This window comes from Mus musculus, chromosome 4 (assembly GCF_000001635.26).
Source record: "Mus musculus strain C57BL/6J chromosome 4, GRCm38.p6 C57BL/6J".
In the NCBI taxonomy this organism is placed as follows: Eukaryota; Metazoa; Chordata; class Mammalia; order Rodentia; family Muridae; genus Mus; species Mus musculus.
This window is the reverse complement of record NC_000070.6, coordinates 41133176-41149819: the sequence shown is the minus strand read 5'-3', so window position 1 is coordinate 41149819 and position 16644 is coordinate 41133176. Positions and strand designations below refer to the sequence as shown.

Below are 16644 nucleotides of genomic sequence, written 5' to 3'. Positions count from 1 at the left end.
AAAACAGACTCAGGGGACAGAGAGAAATAGGCAAAATTTTACACCTCCTAGCTGGCATGCACCACCTACCCAGACCTGTATCAATATTCCTTTTTCAACTATTATTTTCAAGTTTCCAGAATGAGTTAAGTAATTTAGCATTTCATCAGATGCTCAATATTCTGTTAGAATACTGCCATAGGTCCCATCTAAAATGCATTTAATGAGCCTCATGGCAAAAATTTCATCATCTTCCCCCAAATATTTGAATACTTGGATGATGAAAAGCACAAATTTGAAATCCTTAGTCAAACTTGAAACCCAACTTGTTCACCTGATCTAGTTTCTATGGTAAAAGAGATTAAACTGAAAGATACTGGTATTCAATCCTTCCAAATTTAGACACTAGCTATCACTTACGAAAAAAAAAATAAAGAAAATCTAAATATCCTTCAGGAACTTGCTACAATTTTATTTTTGTGAAATCATTACATTTACTACCTAAACCTCCACATGTAAACATGTTCACCTGTAAAAATCTAATTCTGCCAGGCAGTGGTGGCGCACGCCTTTGATCCCAGCACTTGGGAGGCAGAGGCAGGTGGATCTCTGAGTTCAAGGCCAGCCTGGTCTACAGAGTGAGTTCCAGGATGCCAGGGCTACACAGAGAAACCCTGTCTTGAAAAACAACAACAACAAAATCTAATTCATGCTAAAGCTAAAGCCAAACAGCATTTACAACATTTGGGGCCAGAGCTTGATGACGGTTCTGAAGGCATTCATCACAGTAATCTGTTTATTTTCCTCTTTGAGATGCACTCTGTGTATGCTGCCTAGATTAGCTTGAACTCCTAAACTCATGGTTCTACTTCCTCAATTCTCTCAGTATCTGGAATGATTGCACCTCTGTATTGGGCTATACTTATAAAATCTACAATATTTCACTGCATAAAATATTCTCAGGATGTATGGAATAAAATTCTTTGAAAAAAATATTAGGGTAAAAGAAAAAAAGAGTCCAACAACAACAACAAATACACACACACACACACACACATATATATATACATACATACATATACATATATATATATATATATATATATATATATACACACATACACACACATACACATATACACACTACAAAATTATAGCATGTATACTAACTAGCAATTTAAAACCTGTAGTATCAACCTGGTGGCATGACTGTCATCTCAGCGCTTAGGATAAACCATGGTGGCATGACTGTCATCTCAGCGCTTAGGATGAACCATGGTGGCATGACTGTCATCTCAGCACCTAGGAGGTGAAGGGAGGAAGACAAGAGTCCATGGTTTATCCCTAAGATGTTTCAAAACAAAAAGAAAAATAATTAAATGTGGGATGAAGACACAGGTCAGCAGTTAAGAACACCTGTTGCTCTTGCAGAGGACTGGGTTCAGCTCTCACTGCCCACATGGTAATGCTAGTCCCAGGCCGACCGACATCATCTGCCCTCCAGGGGCACCAAACAGATATATACATAAATATATACAAAACATTCATACACAAAAAAATTAAGTCTAATAGTAATAATGATGATAAATAGAAAAGCATAAAACTGCTGCAATAAAAGAGGCCCAGGGGCTGGAGAGATGGCTCAGCAGCTAAGAGCGCTGTTTGCTCTTCCAGAGGTCCTGAGTTCAAATCTCAGCAACCACATGGTGGCTCACAACCATCTGTAACAGGATCTGATGCCTTCTGGCCTGCAGGCATACATGCAGATAGAGCACTCATAGGTACTGAGTGGAATCTAAAGAAAGACAAGAAGGCCCAGAGAAGTGTGGTATGTGTTACTTGTAGTGCTAGTATTCAGCCAACTAAGGACAGAGACTAGTTTCTAGGTCAATCTGGGTTATATCCTTCACAATCAAAAAGAATAACAATCACATATAATGCAAGTAGTTCACACATATTAAAAACAGTGAGATCTCCATGAAAAAATAAAATAAAATGTAAAAGCAGAATTATCTGGTTAGCACTTTAATCTCCCCTTGAAGCGTCGACCACTGTGTTTCAGCCTGAGAGTACAGGTGTGTACCATCATACCAGGCTGCAGCTGCTAATTTTAGAGAATATAGATATGTTTGCATATGCATAGACTTACTGGAAGATTACATTCTGAACAGTTAAGTGGCTTTCAGGGGCAAAAAAAGACATTCAGATTGCTTGTTTTCCTATACCACTCTTTCTAAAAAATATCTAGTGTTAACAGTCACCGTTACAAACCTTGAATCTCTGTATCGTAGCTACAGTGATAAAATTATATTCATCCTATCTTATACTTGTTTCCTTACCAAATTGACAAACCTAAATTTTTTTAAAAATATTTAACTAAGTTGTTCTTTCTATAGTTTTAATGTTATGAGTCAAACCAAAGGCTCTGTGCATCCTAAGCACACACCCAACCACATGGCACTGACAGCTTTATTCTGAAGCGCACGCAGCTAAACAAGGGTTAAAGGTTGAAATGGAGAAGAACGAGGCAGGGAACTTTAACAGGGTTAGCACTCCAACTTTCCATGATCGCCTTGTCACAAACGTCTGGTAACCGCCAACCTTAGTTTAGCAGCCTCACAATGCACTAGCGCTATAACAAATATGAGTATAGCCAATCTAATGGTGAACTCCATGAAACCAAAGGTAGCATCACTGCTGTTAAATATATTCAACTGTTACAAATTAACTTTTTAGAACTGGAAAGATGAGATGGCTCAGCTGTTAGATAGTTTTGGGCACTGTGCATTTATATGCTGATTTCTATACCCAGAGATCTGGTTGAAGTCCTACTGTCATTATTATTGAAGCATCTGATGTCTCAATATTGTGTAAAAATTGTTCTCCATCACCCCCGATTGGCTAATAAAAATCTACAGCAGGGCAGTTAAGACTCAACTACTGATCCCAGTGAGGGGGTCCCAGGTGGACAAGAGTTTTGGGACACAGACACATACACACATATCACAAAAGGCAATAGTATGATTTCACTTACATGAAATGTCAAACCTAAGTTAGATACTTGGGGAGATGACGGCAGGAACTCAATATCACCCTGGGCTACACAGAGAGTCCAAGGCCAGCTGGGCTACCAGTCTCAAAAGATGAAGAGGTCCCTATGGTGTTGGCACAGCCTATAATCCCAGCACTTCAGGGTGAGAGGTGGGGGTTGTGTAGTTCAAGGCCAGCCTGGTCTACAGAGCAAGTTCCAAAACAGCCAGGACTACACAGAATAAACCCTGTCAATAACCCTGTCTCAAAACAAAATCAAAAACAAAAACAAAAAAAAGGGCTAGAGAGATGGCTCAGTAGTTAAGAGCACTGTCTGCTCTTCCAGAGGTCCTGAGTTCAATTCCCAGCAACCAGATGGTGGCTCACAACCATCTGTAATGGAATCTGATGCCCTCTTCTGGTGTGTCTGAAGACAGTGACAGTATACTCATACATAAAATAAATAAATCTTTAAAAAAAGAAAAGATAGGAGCTGGAGAGATGGCTGGGTGGTTAAGAGCACTGACTACTTTTCAGAGGTCCTGAGTTCAATTCTCAGCAACCACATGGTGGCAAACAACCACCCATAGTGAGATCTGACGCCCTCTTCTGGTGCTTCTGAAGACAGCTACAGTGTACTTATTTATAATAAAAAAGATCTTTGGGTCAGAGCGAGCAGGGACTGAGCGAGCAGGGCCAACTGGAGAAGCAAGGTTGACCAGAGCGAGCAGAGGTCCTAAATTCAATACCCAACAACCACATGAAGGCTCACAACCATCTGAACAGCTACAGTGTACTCATATGCAAAAAATAAATAAATCTTTAAAAAAAGAAAAGATAGCCTTAACTTGTTATGGGGATACACACCATTAATCCCAGCAGGCCAATTCCACAACAGCCTGATCTATATAGTGTTCCAGGACAGCCAAGACTACACGGAAAGACCCAGTCTCAAAATTCCACATTTCAAAAAAGGTCAGAAAGAAATGTAGGTTTCAAATTGTTCAGGCTAGCCGGGTGGTGGTGGGTGGTGAATGGTGGCAGTCAGGAGGCAGAGGCATTCAGAGATCTTGAGTTCGAGGCCAGCCTAATCTACAGAGTTCAGGCTAGGGTCAGCAAGATGGCTCAGTAGGTAAAAATACTAACACAGAAGCTTGACAACCTGAGGTCCCTTTAGCCCACTTGGTGCTAAGAACCAACTTCCAACAAGCTGTCCCCTAACCTCTGTATGAAGGTTCTGGCACCCACCCACATACACACACACACCTCGTGACATGCTCACGCTCACATATACACGTACACATACACACACTAAATGAAATGTTTAAAAAAGGGACTACAAAAGTGAAAAAGAAAACTATTTGGTTACATTTTATCAAGATTCTTTAATGAAATGTATGCATGATAAGTATTATTAACAAAATCAAGTTCCACTATTAAAATTATATATTCTTAAGTAGCCAGACATGGTGGAGAAAACCTTTAATCCCAGCATTACAGAAGCTGGGGCAGGAGAATGACTACTTTAAATTTAGCTCCATTTGGGGGCTAGAGAGATTGCTAAGAGGTTAAAGCACTTGTTGCTCTTGCAGTGGACCAGGTTCAAGTCCATGAACTCCATGGTAGTTCACTACTATCCGCAACTCCATCTGATGACCTCTTTGGGCAACAGGCACACATATAGTACATATGCATACATGCAGGCAAAACAACTCATACACATTGGAAATATATTAACTAAGTGATGGTGGTACCAGCTTCAATCCCAGCACTCTGGAGGCAGAGGCAGGGGGAACTCTGCTATCCAGGCCAGTTTGGTCTATAGAGTTCCAGGGCTACACAGAAAAACTCCGTCTCAAAAAACTAAATACTAACTAACTAACCAAATAAATAATCAATTAATAAACAAATAATCCCAGTACTTGGGAGGCAAAGGCCAGCTACATAGGAAAAAAAGGCTCAAAAAACTTAAACTCTTTTAAAAATAAATAGCTGGGCAGTGATAGCGAATACCTTTAATCTCAGCACTTGGGAGGCAGAGGCAGGTGGATTTCTGAGCTCGAGGCCAGCCTGGCCTACAGAGTGAGTTCCAGGACAGCCAGGACTATACAGAGAAACCCTGTCTCGAAAAACCAAAACCAAACCAAACCAAAACAAAGCAAATAAGGCTAGCTCCATTTTGCTCGTTCTATGTATGTGCCTTGAACAAGTCCTTTTTCTTTCTTAGTGATATGAGAGACTGAACCTCAAACATGTTCAACTCCCACTCCACCAGTGCTCCACCTGCAGCACAGAATTAACTAGGAATGCCTCCTGGCTAGAGGCAACAGCTTTTTCTTGTCTTTTTTTAAACTATTTTTTAATTTTATTCATTTATTTTTGTATGTATGTGCACCACACACCAACTTAGCGGCTGCCAGAGTCAGAAGGGGGCACCTGATCCCCTGGAACTGGAGTTTCAGATGGTTATAAACCACCATGTGGCTGCTGGGAGTTGAACCATTCTTCACAGCAGAATGGACTTAGACATCTCTCCAACACACTTTCTTTGGGTTTGGGGATTTGCTTGCTTGCTTGCTTGCTTGCTTGCTTGCTTTGAGACAGAGGTCTGAACTCAGGCTGGCTTCAATTCATTTTGCAGTTGAAGAGGATTCTGAACTCCTGATCTCTGCGCTTCCACCACCCACGTGCTGGAAATTATAGACAGGCAACATTCTGTCTAGGGTAATTAATTCTTTGAGAGTTTACTACCTAGTAAATCTTTGCCTCAAAAATCAAAATAAAAAAATTAAAACAAAATCTACTTTTCTGCAAGCTCTTAACTTCTAATATTGTAAATGTTAAGGCAAAAACAGAATTAGGTCTGTTTTGTTCCTTAGATTCTCCAAATGAAGTTAAGCAATCTTTATTTTCATGGGACCACAGTAGTCACGGTTGTTACTGCTAGCAAGTTTTGCTAATGTCCCTCATTATCATTGTTGTGGAATTCTTAGCCTTCCCCCCTGTACATTTATATTTGTATTATAGGAGGCCTTTACAAAGATGCTAATTTGCTATATTAACTATAGATAATAGATAGCAAACTCCAAAATAAAACCCAATTTTTTCCCAGAAGGAAAAATGTAACCAGAGGATCTCCACAGTCCAAATAAACTCAAACCTTAAACCAACCACCTGAGTTCATTTCACTAAAACCTCTTCAGGGGATCACTGACTCCTGGCAGTCAGAGTCGGATAGACAGAAGCTGCTGGATTCAAAAGACTAGACTCCGGCTGAGTGCTGCAGGCTGGGCACTGTGGCTAGCGCACACCTTTGATGTCAGCACTGGGGAAGCAGAAGCAGGAAGACCTCTTGAGTTTAAGGCCACCTTGGTGTACAGAGTGAACACTGAGATAAGGTAGGAAGGACTGTAGAGAAATGCTGGGGAGGGAGGGAAACACAAAGGTGGGCAAGCACTCAAAAACAGAGTACTTAAGTCGTATCAACGCGGGGCTCAGCTAACACAGAAGGAACATTAAGCCCATAAGCTTGAGGTCAGCAGAGACCACACACTAAGACCCCTCTCAAAAAAACAGAAAAATCCCAGGTGTGGTGACATGCCTTTAATTACAGAACTCCAGAGACAGAAGTAGGCTAATTTCTGAGTTCCCAGACAGCCTTTTTTACATAGTGAGTTCCAGGACAGTCAGTGCTAGGGAGAATCCCTGTCTCATACAACAACAATAAACAAAGCTTTGCTGAGGTAGGAGCTCCCTGCAACAGCAGGGGAGCAGACTCAAAGATGAGGCTGCCCTAAAAAGCATTTTTCAAAGCTAGAAATAACAGATGTTCTTCAATTGGAATTTTGTAGTCTTTACCTAATGTCACTTCCAGTTTACCACTTACTATGTTTTTTTCAGTGGCCTCTTTAACTTATGCCACAGGTTTACCCAGAGTAGCTTCAGTTGGGAGTTGTACCTCAGTGGCAGAGGACTTTGCCTAGCATACATAGGTCATCGGCCTTGGCAGCAAGCATCCTTACCCAGCTGAGCCATCTTGTCAACCCCTGTGCCAACTTTTAAGTGAAGCTGTAAAGAAACACACTTAAGCCTTGTTTTAAGACAAAAGTAGGGCTGGTGAGATGGCTCAGTGGGTAAGAGCACCCGACTGCTCTTCTGAAGGTCAGGAGTTCAAATCCCAGCAACCACATGGTGGCTCACAACCATCTGTAACAAGATCTGACGCCCTCTTCTGGAGTGTCTGAAGACAGCTACAGTGTACTTACATATAATAAATAAATAAATCTTAAAAAAAAAAAAAAAAAAAAAAAGACAAAAGTACTGGGGGGGAAATGATCATAAATCGGCCTTTTCCAAGGAAAAACTAAGCAGATAACACAAGGGGAAAAAAAAAAAAACAGAAAAATGCCACTCAACAATTTTCTCACAAGACTGAAACAACTTGAGAGTTCCCATGCTTGGCCAAAGAGCTAGGTCAACAGGCGAAGCAAAGCATTTCCTGCCAAGGCTGAGACCTGAGATCAACCGCTGGTACCCACACTGCAAAAAGCAGAGAACTCCACAATTTGTCCTCTGACCTCCCCATGTGCACCATGGCACATACACACACTTAAATAAGATTCAGGAATAAAGACATCGCTTGGCAGTTAAGAGCACTTGTTCTTGCAGAAGACCAAGGTTTGAGTCCAAGCACCCATGTGGTTGCTCACAGGTTGGATATCTTCAGATCTCTTAAGGCACCAGCCATGCATGGTGTACACAGACACACATGCAAGCCAAGAACTTATGGTTTTGTTTTGTTTTGTTTTGTTTTGTTTTGTTTTTAAAGAGTGTGGGCTGGCTGGGCGTGGTGGTGCATGCCTTTAATCCCAGCACTCGGGAGGCAGAGGCAGGCGGATTTCTGGTCTACAAAGTGAGTTCCAGGACAGCCAGGGCTACACAGAGAAACCCTGTCTCAAAAAACCAAAAAGAGAAAGAAAAAAAAAAAGGAGAAGAAAGAGGAAGAAAGTTCATGGCCAACCTAGATTCTATGAAGCATGTCTTTAAAAGGAAAAAAGCTCAGAGGTTAAGAGCACTGACTGCTCTTCCAGAGGTCCTGAGTTCAATTCCCAGCAACCACAAGGTGCCTCACAACAATCTGTAATGGGATCTGACGCCCTCTTCTGGTGTGTCTGAAGACAGCTACAGTGTACTCATATACATGAAATAAATAAATCTTTTAAAAAAAGGTGCAACATGGACTGGAGAGATGGCTCAGCTTTAAAAGTACTTGATTCTCTTGAAGAGGAACCAGATTCAGTTCCTAGCACTCACTTAGGGGCTCACAACCACCTGTGACTCTAGTCCCAGGAGATCAATGCCTTCTTCTGGCCTCCTCAGAGAGCAGACTGACCACATGATACATACTTGCAAGTACTCACGTGTATACACACACATAAAATATTTCTTTGTTGTTTTTTGAGAAGGGTTTCTCTACATAGCTCTAGTTTACCTAAAACTATGTAGGCCAAGCTAGTCTCAAACTCAATTAGAGACCTGTCTCTGCCTCCAGAGTACTGAGGTTAATAGATATGCATCTTAAACACTCAGGAAGCAGAGACAGATGGAAAGCTCTTCCAGGACAGCCAAAGCTACAGAGAATGCCTAGTTCAGAAAAACAAACTAAACAAAGTGTGTGTGTGTGTGTGTGTGTGTGTGTAAAATACAACCAAACATTTTTAACTTCTGAGTGCCAGACGTGGTGGTGCTCATCTTTAATCTCATCATTCTGCAGGCGGATCTGTGAGATCCAGGACAGCTAGGACTTTAGAGACCCTGTTTCAATGCTTCCAGTTCAAAATGAAAAAGAATTTCTGAGGGCTAGCGTGATGGACCACTTGCTGTTCAATACAGGACCTAAGATCAGTTTCCAGAGACCACATTAGAGGGCTCATAACCCTCCGCAACTCCAGTTCTGATGTCCACTTCAGGCTTCTGAAAGCACCCCACCCCGATTGCAAACACGCACAGAAACACATGTACAAAGTGATTTTTAAAGGTTTTTCTCAATTTTGAGGTTGAGGATATAACTCAATTGGCAGAGTGCTGGTCTGGCACACACCCTGTCTTGGGTTCACTCTCCTGCATAGTGTAAACCTGGCATGGTGACAAAAGACTGTAATGCCAGCCGTGGGGAAGTGGGAGGCTGGAAGATCAGGAGTTTAAGGTCATCCCTGGCTACACAGTTCAAGGCTGCACAGTGGGAGTCCATACCTTTAACCCCAGCACTCAGAAGGAAGAGGCAGGTGGATCTCTGAGTTTGAGGCCAGCCTGGTCTACATAGTGAGTTCCAGGACAGTCAGGCTACACAGAGAAACCCTGTCTCAAAAAAACAAAAGGAGAAAAAAAAAAAAGGAGAAGAAAGAGGAAGAAAGTTCATGGTCAACCTAGATTCTATGAAGCATGTCTTTAAAAGGAAAAAAAAAAAGTATTTTCATACTTTACCAGACAGGGTGGCACAGACCTAGAATCCTGGCTGGGAAGGCTGGGCAGAGGGCTGGTTGGCCAGTACAAGCTCCATAGTGAGTTTCAGGTCATCGTGAGCTACAGAACCAGATCCTCTCCAAAAATAATTTTTTGAGACCGGATCTCATCCTGTAGCACAGGATGGCACTGAGACTACCACAGGGGTCAGGGGTTTTGGATAGTGGCAGGGAATGGAGGTCATTCTTCCTCAACAGAATGCTGAGGGCATAGTTTCAACGGCAGACTTTGGGAAGCCCTGGGTTCAATACCCAGCATCAAAAAAATTAGTACAGGGGCAGAAAAGATGCCTCAGCAGGTAAAGCTCTCACCATACAAGCCTGTAAATCTTGATTTAACCCTAGAATCAAAAATGGAAAAACTACACCCAAAAGCTGTCCTCTGATCTCCACCAACAAGCCATGGCTGCTTGGTCACATGAACATCTCGAATGCACACTTTTTCTTCAAATTAGGATGGGGGAAAAGTAGGGCAAACATATCCTAATATTAAAAAAATTATGGGCTGGGCGTGGTGGCGCACGCCTTTAATCCCAGCACTTGGGAGGCAGAGGCAGGAGGATTTCTGAGTTTGAGGCCAGCCTGGTCTACAGAGTGAGTTCCAGGACAGTCAGAGCTATACAGAGAAACCCTGTCTCAAAAAACAAAAAATAAATAAATAAAATAAAAAATAATAAAAAATTAAAAAATTATGCCAAGCAAGGTAGTGCACTCCTTTAATCCAAGCCAACTCGGGAAACAGAGGCAGATGATCTCTGAACTCAAGGCTAGCTTGGCCTACAGAGTTCCAGGACAGCCAAGGCTACAAAACTCTGTCTTAAAACAACAACAACAAAAAAAAAACAGAACGGAAGGAAGGAAGGAAGGAAGGAAGGAAGGAAGGAAGGAAGGGGGAGAGGGAGAGGGAGGGAGAGGGAGGGAGAGGGAGAAAGAAAGAAAAGAAAGAAAGAAAGAAAGAAAGAAAGAAAGAAAGAAAGAAAGAAAGAAAGAAAGGAAGGAGGGACTGAAGAGTTGGCTAAGAACACTTGCTGCTCTTGCAAAGGACCCAGGTTCAATTCCCAGCACCACATCATAGATGACAACCATCTGTACCTCTAGTTTCAGAGGCTCCAATGTCCTTCTGAACTTCAAAGGCACCAAGCAAGCACACATGTGGTATCCATACATGAATCTTTAAAGGGGGAACATAAATTTGAAAGAGAGAAGGGCATATGGGAGAGGATTAAATGAAGGAGAAGGGGGGTGTAAAATTATAGTCTCAAAACAATAAAAATATTTTTCTGAAAAGGAATTTAAACTAGATAGAGCCAGGTGTGAGGGTACATCTGTGCCTTTGACCTCAGCAACTCTGGAAGCAGAAGCAAGTCTATCTCTGAGAGTTCTAGACCAGCTACACAGGAATAAACAGCAAGACTCTGTCTTGAAAAAACAAAACAAACCATACTCAACAGGAAATAAAGACTTTTTCTTCCTTTCCTCCCTCTGGTTACACAGCCCTGGTTGGTCTAGAACTTACTGTATAGAGGAGGCTGACCTCAGATTTGCTTGCATAACTTGTCCTGCCTTTGCTTCCTGACTGTTCAGATTTCAGGAGCACCTCTGGGTCTGGACAGTACTGGAGATGGAACCCAGGGTTTTCACTATGCTAGACAAGCTCTCTACAAATGAGGTACACCCCTGGTCCCCAAAGGTAATCTTTTTCAAAAGGACTAAAGCTATGATTTGTATATTTTGTTGTAGGTGTGTTGCTGGAGTTTAAAAAAAAGAAAATCTGAGCTTTGGGAATGCTAGGCAAGTATTCTACCACTGCGCTACAGCCCTAGCACAAAGCCTTTATTATTTTATTATTATTATTGTTGTTGTTGTTTGAGACAGGGTTTCTCTGTGTAGCCCTGGCTGTCCTGGAACTGGCTCTATAGACCAGGCTGGTCTCAAGCTCAAAAATTCAAGTGCTTTTGCCTCCTGAGTGCTGGGTTAAAGGTGTGAGCCACCACTGCTCAGCTTTATTTTAAATTAGTATATGCTACAGGAAATATTTCCATTTTATCAATTCAAAATCATTAGTAAGCAAAAGTCTTACTTTCATAGCTTTTTAAAAACAAATTTCAATAAGAGATTAACTACCATTTACCTTAACTATCAATTGTTCCAGAAATAATACTTTTTGGAAAATAGACTGTATCCTTAAGCTCAGCATGGTGCTACTTTAATCCCAGAACCTGGAAGGCAGAGGCAGAGGCAGAGGCAAGAGGCTATCTGTGAGTTCAAGGCCAGCCTGGTCACAGAGCAAGTTCCAGCATAGCCAGGGCTACAAAGAGAAACCCTGTCTCAAAACAAAAACAAAAACAAAAACAAATAAATAAAACAAAACCATCCTCTTTAAAATTAACCAGTAGTCTGCTTTGAAAATGTTTTCTAGGAAATATATCATATGAACTCCACTTTGTGCAATACTCTCAATATCTATAAATTAAAATTTATATTTGACATATAGCATACCTCAACATAGAAACAATACCCTTTCCAATCTATCACTAATAAACTGGAACCTTTGCTTAAACTTTAAGCACCTGCATCTAAAAAGTATACTTGTATGCTGACCACAAAAGATGAAGCAAACAGTTGGTAAGGATGCTACACTCTTATATAACGTTCTAAAAATGTCCTTTTACTAAGTATTCAGCAACTATCACATGCATGAATGTTAAGCATTCCCTATCAATCCTATTTTCAAAAAAGTTGACCCAGTTTAAAGCCTGAAATTTGAGGCTTTTGGACGGTAGAAAATAAGAGGTAAGTAGTTGGGCAGTCCTAAAAATACCCATCACAACTACATGACTAAGATATTCGTTTAAAACTTGTGCCAAGATAACCCCTCCCTTCAAAACAAACGAAAACTGACTCATTGGCCTATTTTACCTAATTTTGGAAATAAAATAATAAATGAATTCCTAAACACCCATTCCCTCTGTCTCTACCCCCCACAACATCTTCACTCAGGGATTCTACCCTCCAAATAAACTGCTTCAGTCAAATCAAGACAAAACAAAACAAAACAAAACAAAAACAGTATCTCCAAGTACTGAACTCAGAAATAATTAATGGAAACAATGTCTATATAGTGGCAGCCTAAGGAAACACTCCACCATGAGAAAGCCTATCACCTCGGATGCAGCTCATCTGTGGGACGACCCCATTTGTTGGAGCTAACCACCTAAGCAAAAGCTTTTAATCTTGTCTCTCGAAAGTGGGAAACTATCAATCTGCCTGACGCGTTCCACCCTTTGTGGATGTTTGTACATGGAGTGTGTGGGGGGGGGGGGGGGGGTGCTAGTAAACTTGGTAGGAAAGGACAAAGGGCATTTTGGAAGCAGCAGAGACTGACTATAAAGTAAATGGAAAACGAGGACAGAAAGAGGACTAAATTAAAGTCCCCTCGAGTGGATGAACAACAAGACAACGGCCAGCACACCACCCTCCCTTTTTTGGCCACCCCCATGGTCCTCTTCCTTATTACCACCTACTGTAATCAAAAGTTGGACTACCACTACCCAAGACCAACAAATCCTCCAAATGTCAGGGCACTAGCAACACGGGCAATGACAGGCTAATATTCCTCCCCCACACCCCCCTAAAAAAGAGAAAAGTCCAATCCAGTAAGTGCAGGTCACCCTGCCCTCTGGGGCAGTTCCAGCCTGCGCAGAGAAGGCTCAGATGGGTCCGAGAAAGAGAAGCTAGACCATCCCTATTTCCACACACCCCTCAGCTGGAGAAACAAAACAAAGGCAGCCCTCCTTCCCGATAGCCACTACCCCAGCCAAAGAGGCTTTTCCTATTTCCCGGTGCAGTCTGGCCTCCCGCCCCCGCCCCATGACAAAGAAAAGGCACTTGGTGAGCAAGGCCTTCCTGCCTCTACGGATGGGGGAGGGGGCTGCGAGGTGAGGAGCCCCCACCCCCCACCCCCGGCTCCCCCGAGCTCACGCTCCCCGCCAGCGGCGGAAAGCCGAGACCGGGGAAGCTGGGCCGAGAAAGGGTGGCGGTACCTTGAAGTAGCCGCCTTCGTAGAGGGTGTTAGGGGGTCCGAAGATGGCCACCTCCCAGTTGTAGAGGTCGGACTCATCCACCAGGGTGATCCGGAAGCCCTCCACCGGTTCCTCCTGCAGGGATTTCAGCTCAAGCATCAGGGCTTTCTGCGAGCTGGTCATCTGCTGCTGGGCCATCGCGGCGGCGGCGGCCGTGCGGGGCCGCGGCCCCAGTCCTCGCGCACCGGCCGGGCCGGACCAGGCCCCTCCCCTCCGCTCGCCCTCGGGCCGGGCCGGGCCCCTGTCTGTCCTCACACGCCTGGCGGGGCCGGACCAGGCCCCAGACGGCCCGCGGGCCCGCCCGGGGTCCTCCTCACTCACGACTCGGGCCGGCCCGGGCCCTCCTCACACTCGGGCCGGGCGGGGGCGGGCCTAAGGGAGTTGGGGGAATCCGCTCCGGGCTCCGGGCCTCCCCCCCCCGGAGGGGGCCTCTACTTATGGGGGGGGGAGTGGAGGTGGAAGCGAAGGAAGGCGGCGGAGGGCAGACGATGGTGAAGACAGGGGTGGGGGGGCCGAGGCGGCCCGGGATCGCCGTGCTCGCTCGCCCTCTCGTTCTCCGCGGGGGCCGGAGGGGCGCACGAGGGAGGGCGCGCCGTGCGCTGGGGTCTCGGGACGGCGGCGGCGGCGGCTGCGCGGGGGGAGGGGCGGAGGAGGAGAGCGAGAGCGCCTCGCGCCGCGGGAGCAACAGAGCAGAGAAGGAGGGAGGGAGGGAGGGAGGGAGAGGAGGAGGGGCGCGCGCCGGGAGGGGGGCGGCTCGCGGCGACAGCGGCCCGGTGCGCGTGCGCGCGCCCCTCCCTCCCTCCTTCCCTCCCCCCCCCCCCGCCCTCCTCGCTGTGCTCTGCTCTACTCTGCTCCTGCCTGCTCGCTTCTCCACTCCCCCCTCCAACCCCCACCCCCAACCCCGGCCAGGCCCCACGGTGGCTGCGCTTTGTGACGCTTGCGCGTGTCCCCCACCCTTAAAGAGCCAAGCGGAGGTGGGGATCAAGGGCGGGTCGCAGAGGATTACTTTGGGCCCTAAGTGACGGTTGTGCGGCTGGACGCCGCGGTTCCAGAGGCGTGTCCCGGAAGGAACCTCAGCTCCTAAGGCTCTCAGCACTAGCGCCCAGTGTGTCCCCTGGCCTCCGCAACCTTCCTGTGAGGAGCCCTGGTCCTCCGCATGCACCCCTCGGTGACACCCAGGCTGTGGTCCTTACACTTAGTAGTGCTTCAGTAGGTTGTGTCTCCCACCTCAGGGGAGGCAGTCTCCCAAAGGAAAGCTAGAGAAAAGCAGGCAAGCTCCCGCTTCCTTTTACCGAGAGTAAGTAGTAGGTTGTGTAGAAAGCGGAGAGAACTAATGTTGAGCCCGATTACGGGGCTTCCATGAGATTTGGGGAAGAGCGCTGGCTATAACTTAGTCTACTTCTTTGCAAAATATTGATGTTGGCCTAGTGTGGCCTTGGAAGGGGACAAAAGCAAAATGATCAGTGTGAGGCCAACCTGGTCTACTTAAGTAGTTCCTTACCAGTCAGTACTACATAATGAGACCCTCTCTCTAAAAACAGACGGCTGCGGTGGAGCTTTTTAACTCTACGGATCTACCTGGCCGTGGCGTGGCTAGGGAGACACAGTCTTCAGTTCCTGGATTAGAATACTCTAGGATTGTTTGCTATAATGGTGGCACATACTTTTGATTCCAGCACTTGATAGGCAGAGACAGTCTGATTGTGAATTCAAAGATAGCCTGGTCTACATAGCAATTTCCAGGCAGCCAGAGCTACATAGAGACCCTGTCTTTAAGAAAGAAAGAAAAAGAAACAAAGAAACAGAGAAAGAAAAAAGAAACAAAGACCTCAGAACACCGAGACAAGTTCCAACCCAAACATTTTGGGTTCAGAAAGCTTCATTCTAACTCCTTACTTGATCAGATTCTGTGAAAGAAGATTAAATACACCTAACGCCAGGAATGGTAATGGTTAAATTAAATCTACAGCTTATAAGACTTTTTTTTTACAGAAGTTTTAGGTTTACAGAAACAGTAAAGTTCTCATGTACTTAGCACCCAGTTTCCTGATTACAACATCTTCCACAGTTTAGAGCAATTACTATGATTTATAAACCTACTGACAGCTCAGCATGATGCTACATGCTTTCAATCCCAAGGTTCTGGAGGCTGAAGCAGAAGGAGCCTGATTTACAAAAGAACCTGTCTTAAAATACAAGTGGGTGAGGTGTGGTGGGGCACATCTTCAGTCCCAGCACTCCGGAGGCAGAAGCTGGCAGAATTCTGTGAGTTCGAGGCCAGCATGGCCTACAAATCGAGTCCAGGACAGCCAGGGTTGTTAGACAGGGAAACTGTCTTCAAAAGCAAAACAAAACAAAACAAGAAAAAAAAAAACAACCCAAGTGGTGCTGCTGCTCACCTGCAATCCCAGCGCTCTGGGATTAGAGACAAGAGGATCTAGGACAGCCTGGACTGGACAAGACCCTGTCTCAAAAACAAGGAGCCTGTGAGAAGTCTCAGCAGATAAAAGAAACTGCTGTTAAGCCTGATAACAGAGGAGTCCCAGCATCATGGCAGGAGTAAAAAACTAACTCCCACAAGTTGTCCTCAGACCTACACCCAGTGCTTCCTGGGACACACACTAAATAAATACGTACATAATGTAATTTTAAATTGTTTAAATATTTTAGATGTATTTTATTTTGTGTACACACACACACAGACACACCTGCATGTTTTTGCCTGATGTGTGTCTATGTTACACATTCAAGCCTAGGGGCTGGAAAGATGACCAGTGGTTAAGAGCATGTACCTCTCTTCGTAAAGGATCTGAGTTCAAGTCCCAGCACCCACATCAGATCACAAGCACGTACAACTCTAGCTCTCGGGAACCTGATGTTCTCGGCCTCTGTGGACACCTACACTCACAGGCACTAACCTATACAAAGATACACACTTACACTTTTTTTTTTTTAAATATAACAGAGGAGGACACTGGAGAAATGGTTCAGCTTTCCCGTTCTTGCAAAGGACCTGGATTCAGTTCCCAGCA

At 44.6% G+C, this 16644-nt stretch overlaps 1 protein-coding gene across 1 annotated transcript in view; it reads right to left on the bottom strand.

The window, feature by feature from the left end:
• Ube2r2 (ubiquitin-conjugating enzyme E2R 2) overlaps positions 1-13799 on the bottom strand; it is a 57350-nt gene extending 43551 nt beyond the window's left edge. Inside the window, exon 1 of the mRNA NM_026275.4 lies at positions 13574-13799. Coding sequence (NP_080551.1) covers positions 13574-13750 — 177 coding nt within the window. The 5' untranslated portion in view covers positions 13751-13799. The remainder of the gene's footprint in view (positions 1-13573) is intronic.
• Positions 13800-16644: the final 2845 nt, after the last annotated feature.